This window comes from Panthera leo, chromosome B3, assembly GCF_018350215.1.
Source record: "Panthera leo isolate Ple1 chromosome B3, P.leo_Ple1_pat1.1, whole genome shotgun sequence".
Lineage (NCBI taxonomy): Eukaryota > Metazoa > Chordata > Mammalia > Carnivora > Felidae > Panthera > Panthera leo.
In genome coordinates, this window is record NC_056684.1 from 106,702,111 (window position 1) to 106,722,870 (window position 20,760).

General features: G+C 33.6%; 1 protein-coding gene across 12 annotated transcripts in view; it reads right to left on the minus strand.

The window, feature by feature from the left end:
* CB3H14orf39 (chromosome B3 C14orf39 homolog) overlaps positions 1-20,760 on the minus strand; it is a 51,956-nt gene that overhangs the window by 18,607 nt on the left and 12,589 nt on the right. For 8 of the 12 annotated variants that reach the window (XM_042943421.1, XM_042943422.1, XM_042943417.1 and 5 more), the window contains 8 exons: positions 17,156-17,343; positions 17,028-17,070; positions 15,179-15,299; positions 14,151-14,248; positions 11,587-11,717; positions 10,810-10,886; positions 4,899-4,984; positions 4,534-4,592 (listed from right to left, as the gene is read on the minus strand). In XM_042943421.1, coding sequence (XP_042799355.1) covers positions 4,534-4,592; positions 4,899-4,984; positions 10,810-10,886; positions 11,587-11,717; positions 14,151-14,248; positions 15,179-15,299; positions 17,028-17,070; positions 17,156-17,343 — 803 coding nt within the window. The remainder of the gene's footprint in view (positions 1-4,533; positions 4,593-4,898; positions 4,985-10,809; positions 10,887-11,586; positions 11,718-14,150; positions 14,249-15,178; positions 15,300-17,027; positions 17,071-17,155; positions 17,344-20,760) is intronic. The other 4 variants (XM_042943423.1, XM_042943412.1, XM_042943413.1 and 1 more) reach the window with 3 other exon arrangements.

Sequence of the window (20,760 nt, forward strand, 5' to 3'; positions counted from 1 at the left end):
AAGCCTTACCATATATGCTCAATGGTAGCTAGGAATATGACAGATATGTGCATTTCCCCACATATCTGTATTAGGGGTGCATTGTTCCTAGAGATCAACTATTCCTCCCTGTCTAATGTTCTGTCAGCTTGGTATATATACAGGATTATAAACAGGTGGAACAAATCATATGTGAAGATAAGATAGGATTCTTTCATCCAGAAGAAAGCAGGAAGAAAATCCATCTGCATGGAATCAGCATATTATGTTGGCTGAACCCTATTTTGAGAGTGGGAGAAACAGATTCACATTATGAGACCATTGTGAATGTGCATATATTTACAGAATTTTTCTACTGCAAAAACGAGCCAGTATTTTTAAGCTTTTATTTGAATTCCAGTTAGTTAACATGCAGTGTAATATTAGTTTAAAGTGTATTTAGTGATTCATCACTTACATACAACACCCGGTGCTCATCACAAGTGCATTCTTTAATCCCCACCTATTTAACCCATCCTTCCACCCCCCTCTCTTCTGGTAACTATCAGTTTGTTCTCTACAGTTAAGAGTCTGTTTCTTAGTTTGCCAGTTTGCCTCTTTTTCCCTCTATGATTGTGTGTCAGTTTCTTAAATTCCATATTGGGGTGAAATCATATGGTATTTGTCTTTCTCTGACTTATTTTGCTTAGTAGGATACACTCTAGCTCCATCCACATTATTGAAAATGGCAAGATTTCATTCTTTTTATGGCTGAGTATATCTATACACCACATCTTCTTTATCCATTCATCAGTTGATGGACACAGGCTGGGCTCTTTCCATAATTTACTTATTGTTGCTAATGTTGCTACAAACATTAAGGGGCATGTATCCCTTTCAGTTAGTATTTTTATATTCTTTGGGTAAATATCTAGTAGTGCAATTGCTGGATTGTAGGGTAGTTCTATTTTTAATTTTATGAGGAAATTCCATACTGTTTTCCAGTGGCTGCACCAGTTTGCATTCCCAATAACAGTGCAGGAGGGTTCCCCTTTTTCCACCTCTTTGCCAACATCTGTTGTTTCCTGTGTTGTTAATTTCAGCCATTCTGACAGGTGTGAGGTGATAGCTCATTGTAGTTTTGATTTGTATTTCCCTGATGATGAGTGATGTTGAGTATCTTTTCATGTTAGACATCTGCATGTCTTCTTTGGAAAAGTGTCTATTCATGCCTTCTGCCCATGGATTATTTGCTTTTTGGGTGTTGAGTTTCTTAGTTCTTTATAGATTTTAGATACTAACACTTTATCAGATATGTCATTTGTAAATATCTTCTCCCATTCCATAGGTTGCCTTTTAGTTTTGTTGTTTCCTTCACTGTGCAGAAGCATTTTATTTTGATGAAGTCTTAACAGTTTATTTTTACTTTTGTCTCCCTTGCCTCAAGTGACATTATCTTGAAAGAAGTTGCTATGACTAATGTCAAAGAGGTTACTGCCTGTGTTCTTCTCTCGGATCTTAATGGCTTCCTGTCTCACATTTAGGTCTTTCATCCATTTTGAATTTACTTTTGTGCTGATGATGTGTAAGAAAGTGGTCTAGTTTCATTTTTTTGCATGTTGTGTGCAGTTTTCTCGACACCATTTGTTGAAGAGACTTTTTTCCAAATTGGATATTCTTTCCAGCTTTGCCAAAGATTAGGTGACCATATAATTGTGGGTCCATTTCTGGGCTTTCTATTCTGTCTCATTGATCTATGCGTCTGTTTTTGTGCCAATACCATACTGTCTTGACCACTACAGCTTTGTAATATAACTTAAAATCTGGAATTGTGATACTCTGGCTTTGCTTTTCTTTTTCAAGGTTGCTTTGGCTATTCGGGGCCTTTTGTGGTTCCATACAAATTTTAGGATTGTTTGTTCTAGCTCTGTGAAAAAATGCTGGTGGTATTTTGATGGGGGTTGCACTTTTATGTGTAGATTGCTTTGGGTAATACAGACATTTTAACAATATTTGTTCTTTCAATTCATGAGCATAGAATGTTTTTCCATTTCTTTGTGTCATTGTGTCACCTTTATTTTATTTCATCAGTGTTTTATAGTTTTCAGAGTATAGATCTTTTTACCTCTTTGGTTAGGTTTATTCCTAGGTATCTTACGGTTTTTGGTGCAATTGTAAATGGAACTGATTCCTTGATTTCTCTTTCTGTTGCTTCATTTTTGGTGTACAGACATGCAACAGATTTCTGCACACTGATTTTGTATCCTACAACTTTACTGAATTTATGTATCAATTCTAGAATTTTTTTTGGTGGAGTCTTTTGGGTTTTCTATATAGAATATCATGTCATCTGCATATAATGAGACTAACTTCTTCCTTGCTGATTTGGATGTCTTTTATTTCTTTTTATTGGCTGACTGCTGTGTCTAGGATTTCCAATAATATGCTAAATAATGGTGGTGAGACTGGACATCCCTGTCTTGTTCCTGATCATAGAGGAAAAGCTCTTAGTTTTCTCCCATTAAGAATAATAATAGCTGTGGGTTTTTTGTATATGGACTTCACTATGTTGAGGTATATTCCCTCTAAACCTACTTTGTTGAGAGTTTTTAAATCAAGAATGGATGTTGTACTTTGTCAAATGCTTTTCTGCATCTACTGAAACAATCATATGATTCTTATCCTTTTTTATTAAAGTGGCATATCACATTGATTGATTTGCAAATATTGAACCACCCTTACATCCCAGGATTAAATCCCACTTGATCGTGGTGAATGATTCTTTTAATGTACTGTTGGATTCGATTTGCTAATATCTTGTTGAGAGTTTTTGCATCCATTTCATCAGGGATATTGGCCTGCAGATCTCTTTTTTAGTGGAGTCTTTGGTTTTGGAATCAGGGTAATGCTGGCCTCATAAAATGAGTTTGAAAGTTTTCCTTCCATTTCTATATTTGGGAATAGTTAAAAGAAGAATAGGTATTAACTCTTTAAATGTTTGGTAAAATTCAGGGCAACTGGGTGGCTCAGTCAGTTAAGCATCCAGCTCTTGATTTCAGCTCAGGTCATGATCTCACAGTGGGATCAAGCCCCGTGTCAGGCTCTGTGCTGATGATGTGCTCACGCGCGCGCGCTCTCTCTCTCTCTCTCTCTCTTTCCCCCCCCCCCTTACCCCTTCCCCGCTCTTGTGTGTGCACTTGCACTCTCTCTCTCTCTCAAAAATAAAATAGACATTAAAAATAAATAAATAAATGTTTGGTAAAATTCTGCCGTGAAGCCATGTGGCCCTATACTTTAGTCCGTTGATTTTTTTTTTTTACTGATTCAATAGAATGAGCTATTTTTAAAACTTCAAAATAAAAGTCAGTAGCCCACATGCTACAGACAAGAAGAAATGAAAACTTTCATACAGCCTAATGAGTGGAATAATTGTTATCCATATGGGATTACCAAAATATGTATATATGTACACGAGATGAATTATGTTACACATTATTCTTTCTTTCTTTCTTTCTTTCTTTCTCTTTCTTTCTTTCTTTCTTTCTTTCTTTCTTTCTTTCTTTCTTTCTTTCTTTCTGTGATACCCTTGAAAATTTCCAACAGCTAGTTGATTCTAGGATAATAAACTCATATACATACATATATTTATACATACACACACACACACATATATATACATATATATATATATATATATATCTTGTGACCTTTCTATGATTTTATTTAAAGAAAATAATCCAAGATAGTAAAAGTTTTATGCAAAAGAATATAGTAGCATTATTCACAATAGCAAGAAAACCCAAACTGGAAACAAAAAAAATTTTTTGAGAGAGAGAGAAGGGAGAGTGCATGCACACAAGTGCGCACAAGGGAAGGGCAGAGGGAGAGGAGGAGAAAAAATCTTCAGCAGACTTCACGTCCAGCACAAAGCCTGATATATGGCTCAATCTCACAACCATGAGGTCATGATCTGAGCAGAAACCAACAGTAGGACACTTAACCAACTGAGTCTGAGTCACCCAAATGCCCCCTAAAATACTTAATATTTTGAGAGAGAATGGCTAAATAATTAAAACAATTAAATATAAAAATAATTCAATATTTTGAGAGAAAAGCTAAATAAATAATAGCATATCCTTACAATGGTATATGATACAGTCATTAAAAATAAAATCTATTTAATGGCATTAAAAAATACCCTCAACAGTATATCAAGTGGAAAGAAAAGGATACAAAATGATATACACAAGCATGTTTCAAATTTGGGGAAAAAAATAAAAGAAAAAGACACACACATACATAGGAAAAAAAATAAGACAGAGATATATACCAGTATGAATGGTGTCAGTTATATCTGGGTGATGGTATCTTTGTTTCTTTTGTATTTTTCTCTGTTTTCCAACTCTTTTACAATGAAATGATATGTTTTATATTTAGTGAAAAAGTGTTTTTAAAACTAGGCATGCATGGTCAGTTAACCAGAGATGCAAACAATCCAAATAACGTATTTAAATAGTATAAAAACCAGATATAATGTTATTCCCACTTCTTAGGAAAAATATAAGCAGCAAATACCTGTATCTCCTTTTTCAAACCATTGATTGCAATTCGATTGTTTCTGTGGGGTTAACAATCTAAAATAAAATAAATAAAATTTAGGTATTATTTGCTCAGTTGATAAATTATTTTAGAAATTAAAACGTTTTCCTATTTTTAAATATTTTGTTTTTTAAAGTTTATCTATTTTGAGAGACAGAGAGGAAGGGACAGAAAGAGAGAAAGAGAGAGAATTCCAAGCAGGCTCTGCACTGTTAGTGCAGAGCCACTGCAGGGCTCAATCCCATTACCCCAGGATAATGACCTGAGCCAAGATCAAGAGACAGATGCTTAACCAACTGAGTCACCCAGGCGCCCAGCATTTTCCTATTTTTAAAAGTTACCTGAAATGCATCGTATTTTGTGAATTTTTAATAGCCACGGCATTTGAGCATTTTGAATGTTTACTCACAGTAGAGTCATTAAGTACCTGAACAAAAGAAATGAAGCATTAGAATTGGCTACATAAACAACAAAATTTTTTTTCTTGTCATGGCTACTGAAGGCTCTCCAAGAACATTGTCATCCTCTTCCTCATCATCATTATCAATATGAACAACCACTACAAACATTAAATGAAGCCACTATATACAAAATATTAAGTCAAATACTGGGAAACAAAGGTTAAAACTCTCAAGGAATTTGATATTTTGGACAAGTATGACAACTATGCTTGGTAGCATTTTGACATTTAAGGTAAACTTAAAATTTTTATCCCATATTTATGATTAATCAAGTCAATCTTACCATTTTCTCAACTGATTTCTGTCTATTCTCTGTAACCTCTTAAATTCAACATAAAAAAGCAAAACAGATTAAAGGATTAAAGGCTGAAATTTTATTTTTTATATATGTGTGGAAAAGGTAATATTTCATTTTTAACTTTAAATTTAATATCAATATCTAAGCCACTGCTTTATTTTTGTGTTGTCTATTTCAAGTCATTCATTCTCTGTGAGTGACTCATTCTGAAGAGTTTCTGATTTTTATTTGACCCAAAATAAAAATATCTTTAATAGGAAAGTTTATCCCATTTGTTTTTGTTATAACAGCCACTGGTCTTAATTCTGTCATCTTACTGTGCTTTAGATAAGACCTTGTCCTTTAAAGGGCATTTGTCCCTTAAAGAACAAGTGTTGTTACTGCTTTATGTTTTAAATAATATACATGTTTCTATTGGTCTCTTGGTAAAAGTATTTATACAAGTTAAGTAGTTGTTTAGAGGAGATGCTAAGAACTAAAACTGTTGAGTATGTGCATTTTTATGTGTAATAAATACTATGAACCAGTCCTCTGAAGTAATTATACCAAATAACATTCCACTATTGACTTCAGTAGATATTATCAAATGTTGTAGTGTATGCAAATCTGATAGGTGAAACCATATATATCATTGGTTTAATATGCCTTTCCCTTTGCCCCCGAGCTCAAGCACCTTATTATGTCTAGTGACACTTCGTCTTTCTTTTTCTGTAAATTGCTTATCTTTTGCGCATTTAAAAAATTAATTTGTATTAGTATTTCTTTGTATGTTATGCATACCAATCTCCTGTCCATTCTGTCATTCTCTTCAACTTTGTTGGTGTCTTGTCACACATTAAGTTTTTTATTTTAATGTAGTCCATTGACTAGTTTTTCTTATACCACACTGTTGTAATTACCACATTTTGATAATATTTAAAACTGTTCTGGGATGATGAAAATGTTCTGGAATTAAGACAGTGGTGACAGTTACACTACCTTTTGAATACACTAAAAACCACTAAAATGGACACTTTAAAATGGTGAATTTTATGATAAACTTTTAAGCATCTAATAGTATGAGTCTCCCTTATGTTGTTTAAAAAGATCTTATATTTTAAATCTTTATTTGAACTCATTTATTAATATGTTAATGTAGTGAATCATATTGATAGACTTTTCCAATGCTATTATTGCATTCCTTGGGAAAACCATGTTTTAGTCATAATATATTATTCTTTTAATGTTACACTGCCAAATTAGGTTTGCTGATCATTTATTTGGGTTTCTACATGTATGTTCATTCTTGAGACTAATGTACAAATTTTTTTCATTCACTATCTCTGTCCTTGCTCCCTAATAAATTAACTATGTATAATTTGTTGCATAGCTTCCAACTTCTATGCTCTGGAATTGCTTAAATAAAAAGATTGCCCTCAACCGGCAATTTTGCCTCTCAGGGAATATCTAACAATGTCTGGAGGTATTTTAAGTTTATTTATTTATTTTGAGAGAGCGAGAGCAGGGGAGGGGCAGAAAGAGAGAGGGAGAGAGAATCCCAAGCAGGCTCTGCACCATCCATGCAGAGTCCCATGTGGGGCTCAATCTCATGAACCGTGAGGTCACGACCTGAGCAGAGATCAAGAGTCAGAAGCTTAACCAACCAAGCCACGGAGGCGCCCCTGAAGATATTCTTCACTGTCTTTTCTTAGGGATGAGGTGCTATTGGCCTCTAGATCACAAGGTGACCCGACAACAAAGAATTATCTGGCCCAAAATGTCTATAGTGTCATGGTTTAGAAACTCAATTTATTCCTAAAGGTTTGGTAAAATTTACCTGAAAAACTCATTCCCACGTGTTTTGAAAGGTGTGTGTAGCAGAGGGAGAAGGGAGGCACATAAAGAAGAAAAGAAGAAAACAGAGAACTGCTTACATTTCAGTTTCACCTACATTTCCATTTCTAGTTAATTGATCTATTCATGTTTTTCTTTTTCAGGCTATTTAATAACTTATATTGTCCTATAAAATTGTCCCCCTCACCTACATTTTCAAATTTACTGATATAAAGTCTTACATAGTATTCTATTAAGACTTTGAAAAGATTTCTTCCATATATTCAATGATATGTACTGTTCCCTCTCTATTTTATTAAGTATAATAAAATTTATTTTATTGATATTTAAAAGTTATTAATTTTTGGCTATACTGATTAACCCAACCTTTTAATTTCATTAATTTCTGTTTTTCTCTTTATTAATTCCTACTTTCTTTGCATTAATTATTTTCCTATTTTGAGTTGAACTTTTCATGCTTGGAATTAAACTTTTCCTACTTAAAGTTCAGCTACTTTTAATCTTTATTTTCTATATTTGTTTTCAAATATAAATTTCTCTCTGAGAAGCAATTTGGCTATATTCCACAGGTTTTGGTTTATAGTATTCTTTTAAATAGTTTTTAAGTTTTCTTTTTATTTCTTCTATAACCCCCAAATAATTTGAAAGTGTAAATTTCCTTTCCCTCTGCTAAGTACTTTTTTTTGAGAGGAGGGCTATATTTTTGTTTAACTTATATTTTTTATAGGTAGTGGTAAGTGAAGAGAACAACTTTTTAGAATTGATTGAGGTATTCTTTTGGTTCTAGTAAACAGTTAATTTTGGTGAATACTGCAAATATCAGGAAAAGAAAGTATAAAGGGAGCCTGAGAAATGACACTGTAGAAATGGTCCTATCATCCCTGATTAGTGAACCTGAGTCACCTACTTTAGAATTTCACTGCAGGTAAGAGAAAAATGTTTATCTTGTTTAAGATGCTGTTATTTCATTTCATTGGTTTTGTATTGTTAAATGTGTAACAAAACTTAACCCTAAACTCAAGATACTACTTTTTTTGAGAAAGCTATCCTTTTTAAAATTATGAATTAAATACTTTCTTGGAATTCCATTAATTTTTATTTTATTTATTTTGAAAATGTATAATTTGGTTTATCGTGATTCTTATGACTTGGTGAGTTATTCTTTTTAAAAACGTGAAATATATTTTTCCCTATTAATGCTTTTTGTCTTGAACTCTGTTTTTTAATTTTTAAATTTTAGTTAACATACACTCCAATACTGGCTTCAGGAGTAGAATTCAGTGATTCACCACTTACATACAACACCCAGTGCTCATCACAAGTGCCCTCTTTAACATCCATCACCCATCTAGCCCATCCCTCACCCACCTCCCTCCATCAACCTTTAGTTTGTTTTCTATCATTAAGAGTCTTTTGTGGTTTGTTTCCCTATTTTATATGGCATTGTAATAACAATGTTTTTGTCCCATTGTTCTACCTTTACCCTTCATTTGTCAAGTTTTTTCAGCTCTTCTATTTTAAAAGTATGTATATGGCTGTACCACTCTAGAAAACAGTATGGAGTTTCCTTAACAAGTTAAAAATAGAACCAGCCTACAATCCAACAACTGCACTACTGGGTATTTACCCAAAGGATATAAAAATACCAATTCAAAGGGATACATGCACCCTAATGTTAGAGCAGCATTATCAACAATAGCCAAATTATGGAAAGAGCCCAAAAGTCCATCGACTGATGAATGTATAAAGAAAATGTGATATATATGTATATGTATATTATATACATATGTGTGTATTATATATATATGTATATATGTGTATATATGTGTGTGTATTATATACATATATATAATGGAATATTACTCAGCCATCAAAAAGATTGAAATCTTGCCATTTGCAATGATGTGGATGGAGCTAGTGAGTATTATTCTAAACAAAATAAATCAGCCAGAGAAAGACAAATCCCATACGATTTCACTCCTAGGTGGAATTTAAGAAAACAGATGAACATAGGGGCAGGAGAGAGGCAAACAAACCATAAAACAGACTCTTAACTACAGAGAACTAACTGAGGGTTGCTGGAAGGGAGGTGGGCAGGGTATGGGCTAGATGGATGATGGGGATTAAGGAGTGCATTTGTCTGATAAGCACTGGGTGTTGTATGGGAGTGATGAATCACTAAATCCTACACCTGAAACTAATATTACAATGTTAACTATCTGGAATTTAAATAAAACTTGGAAAAAAATAAAAGTATATGTCTGTATTTTGTTTATATATCCCATAGAAGCATCTCTGTCACATTTCTGAATACTGATTTGTTCAGAACTATTTATGGCATCTTATTTTCTATTTATAATGTATTCTAGTTATTTTATCTACTCTTCCATCCCTGCCTTTTGTTGGACTTATTAAGTTGTTCCATCATTTTTCTTCTACTGTTTTAAAACTAGTGCACGTCATTTCTCTTATTTTGGTTACTCTTACATGTTTAACATACACGCATAAATTCGCATTTTCCCAACAATATATAAGTGAATCAGTATTTGTATCTTCTCTCTACTTCCATCCCCCCACCCCCAAGAAAAGAACTTGGGTAAACTTTTGTTTCCCTTATTTATCTTCCTACCTTCATCCCATATTGATCTCATCTGAAATTTTAGTACCAGATTTAAACATTTTTGTAATTAATACATATTTACGATAAGTTTCACTAATTAATTTGGTTACCACTACCCCTCTATCTGTATGTATTAATTACAAATTAATGAAAGGCAATTATATTTTCCATTGAGAATTCCCCCCTGGACTATTTTCAGGAAGAATGGGGGAAGACAGAGATGTGCCACACCAGAAGCTAGCTTTCTGGGTGGTATGCTCCTTATTTTTCTTAAGCATCAGGAACCCCCTAGAAGGGCGACTGGGTGACTAAGTTGGTTAAGTATCTGACTCCTGACTTTGTCTCAGGTCATGATCTCATGGTTTCTGAATTCAAATCTGTGTTGGGCTCCGTGTTGATGGCTCAGAGCCTGCTTGGGATTCTCTCTCTCCCTCTCTCTCTCCACCCCTCCTCTACATGTGCTCTCTCTCAAAATAAACAAATAAACTTAAGAAAAGAAGAACTCCCTAGAGTTACCATTTATCTCTCTAATCAAAGCTCCTATACTTACTGCTTCCACCTACAGACAGTGATCCATTGCTGATGCCTAGCCAAAGGCAGAGTAGATATGAGTTGAACAGGTGTTAACTAATTAACTCCCACTGAAGTAACCCAACCAATTACCCTATTCATTGTCCCCAGACCTATACCTTCTATAATAGTGTTCTATGCAAGTCCTGGGTCACAATTTCCCCCTTCAATCTAATCCTGTTTTCCTCCTTCAGAAATATCTGGGTTTGACTAGGTACAGGGCTTGGCATTTTTAAATATCTTTTCTATTTTTTAAGAGTAAGTGAGAAGGCTACAGTATATGTTCAGGCTGCCATATTGAAATTCTTTTAAGATTTTTAGACACTGAGGTTGTAGTAATGGCTGATTTAATATATTTATAACACACACACACACACACACACACACCCATGTTCTAAATGCAATACATTCATTATCTCATTTAATGCAAGCAAATATTTAATTTATACTATTAAAAAGGAAATACCTACCTGCATGTTGTTTCCTTTCTGCCTAAAGTCAATATTGGCAAGCTTTGACTGTTTCACAGAACTTTCTTCTTTTTTATCTAGGTTATTAAATTGTACAACTTCAAATGAATTTCAGAGATAGAATCAAATATTATGCCCAAAATTCAACATAAACTTATAATTAAAAAAATCAAGTTACATGAAGATTTAATTTAAATTATAGAAGTGTGTGGAATTCCTGCAAACCTTTTAATTCCTCACTATATAAACTATCATAACAAGCATGAGTGTAAAATGAAAACCAGCTTACAAAACTACGTCTTTATAATGAGGAACCAAATAAGACTGAGGGAAAAAGAACAGCTAGTACAGTTAATCTAATACAATGTAGTTAATCTAATCTGCAGATCCACTGAATGAAACACGATTCAAATATCTCAGTGACTAGGTCACAAATATCATTAATACAAGTCGTCTACCCACTTTAATTACATACACTAATAACACAACTCCTCAAATGAAAAATTATTATTCATCCTCCTCTGGCAGCTGTGTGACCCAACCAGAACACTTGTTTTAATATTATGCGGATGATTTCTCTCTCAAAGAGAAAAAAGTTAGGGATAGAAGGCATATTGTTCACTCTCAGAAAGAATCAAAGTGATACTTTCTGAGTCTATTGGTCTCTAGTATTGTTTGTTCTTGCTTACACCAAATGATAACAAAATTTGCTTCTGCCTTTTCTTCTATGTGTTTACAAAGAAAACTAAGTTTTTAAATAATTAACAGATACTGTACCTACAACTCTTGCCTCTGAAGAATGCATTTTCATTGGTCTGACTTTCTCAGATTCATATGGAAGAAATAATCGACTGTTTTGAGGGGGTTTATTCAATATAAGTACATGTTGTTCATCTTTTTCAAAAATTCTGAAGGGTAAATTACATTAAATATTTAGTAAGTAAAAAATTAACATATTTTAAATCTAGAAGAGACTTATATACTAAATAAATTCATTTTGCAGATAGTAAAACTGAGTTTCAGAAAATTTAAAATATCTGCCCAATAAAATTATTTACTGGTGTCACAGCTAAAACACACTTTTCCAGATTAAGTCCAGTGCTCTTCCCAGTATACCACACTCTCATTTTAAAACATTATCAATTTACTCAAGGGATACAGGAGTGCTGATGCATAGGGGCACTTGTACCCCAATGTTTATAGCAGCACTTTCAACAATAGCCAAATTATGGAAAGAGCCTAAATGTCCATCAACTGATGAATGGATAAAGAAATTGTAGTTTATATACACAATGGAATACTACTTGGCAATGAGAAAGAATGAAATATGGCCTTTTGTAGCAACGTGAATGGAACTGGAGAGTGTTATGCTAAGTGAAATAAGTCATACAGACAAAGACAGATACCATATGTTTTCACTCTTATGTGGATCATGAGAAACTTAACAGAAGACCATGGGGGAGGAGAAGGAAAAAAAAAAGTTAGAGGGAGAGAGCCAAACCATAAGAGACTCTTGAAAACTGAGAATAAACTGAGGGTTGATGGGGGGTGGGAGGGAAGGGAAAGTGGGTGAAGGGCATTGAGGAGGACACCTTTTGGGATGAGCACTGCGTGTTGTATGGAAACCAATTTGACAATAAATTTCATATTAAAAAAATAAAATATAATAATTTTAGGAGAATTTCTAAACATGTTAAAAAATTTCTAAACAAAACTTTATCCACAAATAACATGCTACAGATTTGAGTACTTCAAACTTTAAAAATAATTATTCAGAAACAATTCAGCTACATGAATCCAGAAACCACTAAAGCAATAACACAAATCATAAATGGGTCTTTTTAGTTTTTTACTTAAAATTTTACTTAAGTTTTTTACTCACTGAATTTTTCCTAAAGAAATAATTTTAATTAGTTTTAGTTAAATAATTTAAATGATGTTATTTATAATAACTATGAAATAGATATTGAGTAAAAATGACTAAACAGTTACATAAATTCCTCTCAATATAGAAGATTTTTACAGTACTAAAAAGTCAATGAAGTGAAATTCTGTACATGTACTTATTTCCTACTCAATTTCTTTGGAGAATTAAAGACAACATTATTATGTTTGTAAGAAGTGGGAGGGGGGAATCAAGAAAATTAATAGATCCAAGGAAGTGGGATCAGAGAAATTAACTTTGGAGAGGAAATGTGTTGAAACATCAGGACAAGAGTAATGGAGCCTACTAAGGAGATGAATTTAAAAAGAATAAAAAAGCATTCGGGCAAAAAGAGAAAAGGTAGAAATTTTATCAGACACAGCAACAGTAATACATCTATTTTTCTGTCACACAGTAACAGGTAAAATCTAACTTTTTTTTTTTTTAATGCCTCCATCACTGATGTCTGCTTTATCACCATAAGGATGAAAAGCAAGGAAACATATGATGCCACAGATTCAGTAGCATTTTGATTCATCTTCACTCTCTGTGGCAAAAGAACAGTCAAGCTGGTGACAGAGTGAAAAAAAGGTAAATACTGGGGTGCCTGGGTGGCTCAGTTGGTTGGGCATCCAGCTCTTGGTCATGATCTCATGGTTCTAGGGACAGAGTTCCATGTTAGGCTCTGCACTGATAACACACAGCCTGCTTGGGATTCTCTCTGTCCTCTCGCCGCCCCTCCCCCACTGGCTCGCGCATGCTCACTCGTTCTCTCTCAAAATAATAAATAAATAACCATTTTTTATGGTTAATAAATAAAAAGTTTTAAATGGTTGTTATTTGGGGGGGGGGGGGGAGAGGGAGGGAATGAGAGAGAGAGAGCACACAAAGCAGAGAGAGGCAGAGACCCAGAATCCAAAGCAGGCTCTAGGCTCTGCGTTGTCAGCACAGAGCCCCACATGGCGCTCGAACTCACACGAACTGGGAGATCATAACCTGAGCTAAAGTCAGACACTTAACTGAATGAGCCACCCAGACGCCCCTGTAAATAAATAAACATTTTTTAAAAAGTTAAATATAATGCTGCTCCCACTATTATTCCTTTGTTTTACTCCTACTGGTGACCCATCATGGAAAACTGGATGAAAGGTAGCTTATAAAACAGCAAATGTGCTGCTGCTACCTTATTTCTCTCTATACATTATCCTTGGCCTTACTAAATAACAAGCATATTTTAATGTTAGTCTAAAATATTTAAGGGTATAAATTAATATTTTTCATAATAAATAAGCAGAAAATAGCCTGCACAAAAATGTATATAGATACTATGTGAATATTAGTGGCTTGGGATAGAATATGGAATCAAATGTTTAGATGCAGAATAACCATTCACATAAAATCCCATTTTAAGGTTTACCTATACCTTTCTTTCAATTCCTTTCTCTTTTCCTTATTTTTATTTTTTTCTTCCAGAGTTTCTGCAAAATTCTTAGTTTCATGAAGTCTTGCAATCTGCTAAAAAGAAAAATGACAAAGCAGAACAAAGTAAGTACCAAGGAACACATGCTTTATCTTAACTAATAAATATGATTTTTTCTATATAATTACAGGATTTATGTTTTTGTAGTATTAGCTATCTTTTAGTAAAAGTTGCTAAAACCAGGTCAAAATTAACAATAAATCATACTCCTTTAATTTTTCCTTACAATTTCATTAGCCAACCTAGATTCAATGAACTTCCATCTACTTTTTTAAAGACTATGGTCAGAAGCAAAGCAGACATCAATTCCCCGTAAATAGACCTAGTTATCATATATTTTAAAGGAAGTAGCATCTACTTTGTTCTTACTACCAAAATGACTTTACTGTTATTTGGAACCTAATACCTATGAATGGTAAATGTATCTTCTTTAACACAATTTTCAAAAAATTCAGAAAATTAGCTATTCTATTTTTTTCTCAGAATCTGGAAGTAACTTTGATGGGTTCTCAGTCGATGAAAGCCATTTCAATAGATGACATTAAAAATGTATTCAAGAAATTATGCACCATCAATCTTTAAGTCTAAACTAGTTCTAGCCTAGCTCTATAAAGATTATAGTCATACATTTTCAAGACTAAGTTTTTAAAACCATTTATTGTCTTGTTTTCTTTGCTGACAACACTGTTGTAGTGAGTGCCTTTAAATTCCTGTTATTAAGCTACATCTTGCTCTTTACTCATCTTTTTTCAGCTGCCAAAGAAAATTAAACCATTCCCTAAAACTTAAAATTAAATATATTTACTACCTAAAACATATTTTTGGATCCAAAGATAATCTGAGGCAAATAAATTATCATAAGCCATTCTCCATATTTAGGCTTTTTGGAAATAGCTCTTCTAAGACTAAATATAACGTTATACATATACCTTAAATATATTAGAAATATATTACAAAATATATACCTGGTTTAAATAATTAATTTCTATTTCCACTTCATCTACTTCTTTCTTCAATTCAGATGAACTTTTGGAAAAACTTCTGGCATGTTTAAGAATATTTTGTGTTTTACATCTCACATTAACCCTTTTATATTAAGGAATGATGTTATGCAAGTAAAATTGACATTTATAACATATGTACCATATCAGAAATAGTTAACATTATGTCACATTATTTATAAAATGTTCCATATAAACAATAAGCAATATTAATAACAGTGCCTGAAAACAGGTAATGCTAACATGAACATTTGGCAAACTGACAAAGATAACTTGTTGCTTACCTATATTATATAATGAACTTAAAAACATTTCACCTAAAATATGTTAGAATTTTTTTCACTTAAATATTTCACATGGGGTTTTTTTGCTTTTGTTTTTTTACCTAAGTTCATCAAGTTACTTGGTATAACTAAAAATACGTAATCAATTCAGGTCCAAATTTAACTTCTTGTGTTTCCATTATTTATTTGTTCCAAAATCAATATTTAAAAATCTACCCAATTTCCCTTTTCTTGTTCTGTAAGGTTCATCAGTGCAGCCTGCAGGACTCAGAAAACAGCAAGATCTTCCATCTGGACTTTCTGCTTGAACTGAAGTTACACCAATTTCAAGTAGAGAATTTCTCAGCTGTTAACAGACATCCTGCACAGTTATTAATCACTACAACTTCCTAAATTACTCTATAATCCATTTAGGGTAATTTAAAAATAAAATAGTGATAGTGAACAAGAACTCCAGAGAAAATCTATTTAAGATGGAATATCTCCTACTCTGCCCTAAAATATATAATTTATATGCTGGAGCATAAAATTTCACATGAATATTATTTATGCTATATTGTTATAAAAAGTATCAATTAAATTTTAAATATAGACATTTAAATCCTAATCTTCAATTCTCCCTACCTTCATCACCTGTTCTTGTTTCTCATATAATCTTGTAACTCATCCCTTCCTACATCCAACCCCCTAATCCCCGCTATACCTCATGCATCAATGAACCTCTGCCTCTTCCCATTGAGAAGTTACAACACAGGCAGCAAATGAACAACTATGTTGTTTACAGTTGTTCATAAGCTAAAACCTAAACATGAAGACAGCAAGCAGCAAAGGAGTTAAAAGATGATTTAGGATGAAGCAAGGTAGAATGCAGGGATAAAGAAGACTTAGTACAAACAGTGGAGTTATAATCTAATAGGAAAGCATATGAAGGATTGCAGAGGTTGGAAGAGGATTAAAGTTCTAAGTTCATCATCAGGGAAGATCACCTTGACAAACAGATGAGACTTAGACCAATTAAGAATTACTTAATCATCTAATACAATGCCACTGTATTAGAATTATTTGTTTACATGTCTGTCTCCCTTACTAAACTGTGAGCTCCCTGCAAGAAAGCTCTGTATCTTCTTGAGGATTGCCTGGCACAAGGTAGTCCCCAATGAATTTCTATAGATGAGTAAATAATTGTGATTACCACCTTCCATTCTAACAAGTAATAACCAATTGATTTAATTGGAATTCTTTCTTTGGTAAGACAGAGCAAGAAGACTTCTTCATTGGTTTGGTTGCTAAGATACACCACTTAAAGCAGTCATCACTTTATTCTCATTAAAACTGCTTGCTTCTGATCACATGTATATAAATATGAAAACTAACCCCAGCTGACCTGTAAAGTAACTTCTCTATTTTTTTAATTAAACAAGCAAAAAACTCCAAATCCATGTGATACTTACCAAGGAATCACAATGACAAAATACAGAAAAAAACACTTATCTAACAAAAATTCTAGGTAGAAGTACTTTTGTGGATACATATGTAATGTCCATTTAGTAAGTGATGGAAAAGGAGCAGGTACTGAAAAACAAAATCATATTTTAGTCTAATTCATTGTTCATTACAAAGATACAATTATTAAACAATATATAAAAAATGTTAATACCTAGAAGTTCCATAAAGATAGCTTCATTCATTTTTAGTTGTTCAGTACATGCCAACACTCTATTTTGAATTTCTTCATGTTCTTTTTTCTTCTCATAATATACATGTGAAAGAGGTGTTTCTGAGTATTTTAGTTGATATTGCTTCAAAACATCTTTATACTGACATACATAATCATGATACATTTTTCTGTTAAAATTTTAAAAAAATGATGTCAATATAAAAACAGTATATCTAAAAACTTTCTAAGTATCACTTGTTAAAGTCTACTAAACTAAGTATAAATGGCAAGTCAAATACCTACTTATCCGTTTCCCTCAATATTGTCTGCCCTTCAAACTTTCCTTAACTCCATTACACTTTTCAACTCTTTACTTTCTCACTACCTGAGTTATTCATTCCTTAATCCTCTTCCATTTAACTTTTACTCTCACCATTCCAAAGAAACTACCCTTCACAAGGTCACCAATGATCTAACTGTCCAACTCAGTGATCTCCTTTTTTTCTCATCCTAAGACAGTGCAGAACCTGGTTTTTTTGGTTTTTTTTAGTTTTTATTTAAATTCTAGTTAGTTAACATACAGTCTAATATTAGTTTCAGGTGTACAATTTAGTGATTCAACACTTAGATACAACACCTGGTGCTCATCACAAGTGCACTCCTTAATCTCCATCACCTATTTAACCCATCCCCCACCCACCTCTCCTCTGGTAAACATTAGTTTGTTCTCTACAGTCTGTTTCTTATTTGCCTCTTTTTTCTCCCTATGGTCATTTGTTTTGTTTCTTAAATACCACATAGGAGTGAAATCATATGGCATTTGCTTTTCTCTGACTTACTTTGCTTAGCATGATACTCTCTAGTTTCATCCATGTCATTGCAAATGGCAAGATTTCATTCATTTTTATGCCTAATGTTCCACTGTGTGTGTGTGTGTGTGTGTGTATACCACATCTTTATCCATTCATCAGTCAGTGAACACTTGGGCTATTTCCATAATTTGGCTATTATAGGTAATGTTTGCTATAAACATTGGGGTGCATGTATCCCTTCAAATTAGTGTTTTGTATTCTCTTGGTAAATACCTAGTAGTACAACTGCTGGCTCATAAGACAGTTCTATTTTTAACTTTATGAGGAACCTCCATACCGTTTTCCAGAGTAGCTGCACCGGTTTGCATTTCCACCAACCAGTGCAGGAGCGTTTCCCTTTCTCCACATCCTTGCCAATACCTGTTGTTTCTTGTGTTGTTGGTATTTGGGATTTCATCAAAAGATATTTGAGACTTCATCAAAATTAAACAATTTTTTTAACATTTATTTATTCTTGAGACAGAGACAGAGCATGAACAGGGGAGGGGCAGAGAGAGAGGGAAACACAGAATCTGAAACAGGCTCCAGGCTCTGAGCTGTCAGCACAGAGCCCGACATGGGGCTCAAACCCACGAACTGTGAGATCATGACTGAGCCACTCAGATGCCCCAAGACTTCATCAAAATTAAAACCTTCTTCAGTGAAGGAAACAATCAATAAAACTAAAAGGCAATTTATGGAATGGCAGAAGATATTTACAAATGACATATCTGATAAAGAGTTAGTATCTAAAATATATAAAGAACTTATAAAACTCAACACCCCAAAATGAATGATCCAATTAAAAATTGGCAGAAGACATGAATAAACACTTTTCCAAAGAAGATAAACAGATGGCCAACAGACACAGGAAAAAGTGCTCAACAACACTTATCATCAGAAAAATGCAAATCGAAACTACAATGAGAACCTGGTTCTTCTGATGACTTCCTGATCTCTATCCTCTCTGAGTTTTCAGTTTTTATTGTCCCCAGTCCATCTACCTCTAAAACTATGTGTTCTAAATCCTCAACTCTCTAAGCTAACATTATAAAGGAAGTCATGTTTTATGTGTTAGAACTCTAGGTTCACAATCATTCTTATATACTCCATATCTGTTTTATGAAGGAAATTTCAGCACTGTTTGGAGGAGCTCCTCCAGTCTAAATCAGGTAGAGGTGGATCGGTCATCTATGTAGACACAAGTCTTAAGTGGGACAGTTAATTCTTGCAAAAGGATATTAACTCTTCCTTCTCATTTGACTTTTGCTTGATCTACAATAGGGGTCAGTTACTATGACCTACGGGCCAAATCTAACCTGTCACTTGTTTTTGTATGGCCTGTGAGCTAAGAATAATTTCTGAATTTTAAAATTACTGAAAAACAAAATAATAGTATTTCATGACACATTAAAATTATATGAAATTCAAGCTGTAATGTCCATAAATAAAGTTTTATTAGAACACAGTCATTCATTTTGTATTGTCTAAAGTTGTTCTTGCATCACAACAGTAAGGTTGAGTATCAACAGAGACTTAGTATAACCCACAAAGCCTAAAATATTTACTATCTGGCTCTTTATAAAAAAAAAGTTTGCTAATCCTAATCTACAACAATGAAAATGTTCAATCCAGGTTTATCATAGGAAATATATTCTTTAGATTCTTTCTACCCAATTCTTAAGTTTCAAGAAAGAACATGCATTGAAAAATTTCTAAAAATATATAGTCCTTATGTTCCTCAAAATTTTGTAAATTTTCTAAATCAAAACATTCTATATGGGGGAAATTTATTTAAAGATACTATGATTATCGCATCTTAACAGATGAGAAAAGAACAGTATTCATAAATGCTTGTATACTGAGAAAAAAAAGTAAGGATAACAGCATTGTACTGATCAGCAGATCTGAATCTCCTCATGTTTTAATTTTTTAATATACTAAATAAACTCTGGGGGCACCTGAGTAGCTCAGTCAGTTAAGCATCTGACTTTGGCTCAGGTCATGATCTCACAGTTTGTGAGTTTGAGCACCATGTCAGGCTCTCTGCTGTCAGCACGGAGCCCACTTCAGATCCTCTGTCCCCCTCTCTTTCTACCCCTCCCCCACTTGTTCTCTATCAAAATAAATTAAATTTAAAAAAAAATCTATATCTATATCTATACTAAACTCTGTCCCCTTTAGCAAGATAAAGCAGTTGAGCCCCAAAACTCCTATTCCTCTAAATGCCTATTTGCTAATTAATCCCTCACTTCTTTTTAAAAAAATTTGTTTTTGAGAGACAGAGATAAAGTGCGAGTGGAGAAGGGGCAGAGAGAGAGGGAGACACAGAATCCGAAGCAGGCTCCAGGCTCTGAGCTGTCAGCACAGAGCCCAATGCGGGGCTCGAACTCACAAACTGCAAGATCATGACCTGAGCTGAAGGTCACCTAGGCTGAGCCACCTAGGCACCCCTAATCCCACACTTCTTGGGAAAATGGCCCAGGGAAGAGGGAAATACCTATAGAAAACTGACTTGGAGTGGCCAGTTTCAGATGAAATTAGCATTCCACATGTACCCTATTCATGTTGTATATTCATGCCCACTGTTCTTATATACTCCATACAGGGACTTTAGCAGAGACCAGCATAGCAAAATCATGATTCAAGAAGAGCCCTGACTATCTCATCTGCTGACAATACTAGTCTTAATGAATGTCTAGAATGGAAGATTAGGAGAAACAAGAAGCTGGTTCCTCTATTTCCTTCAGCATC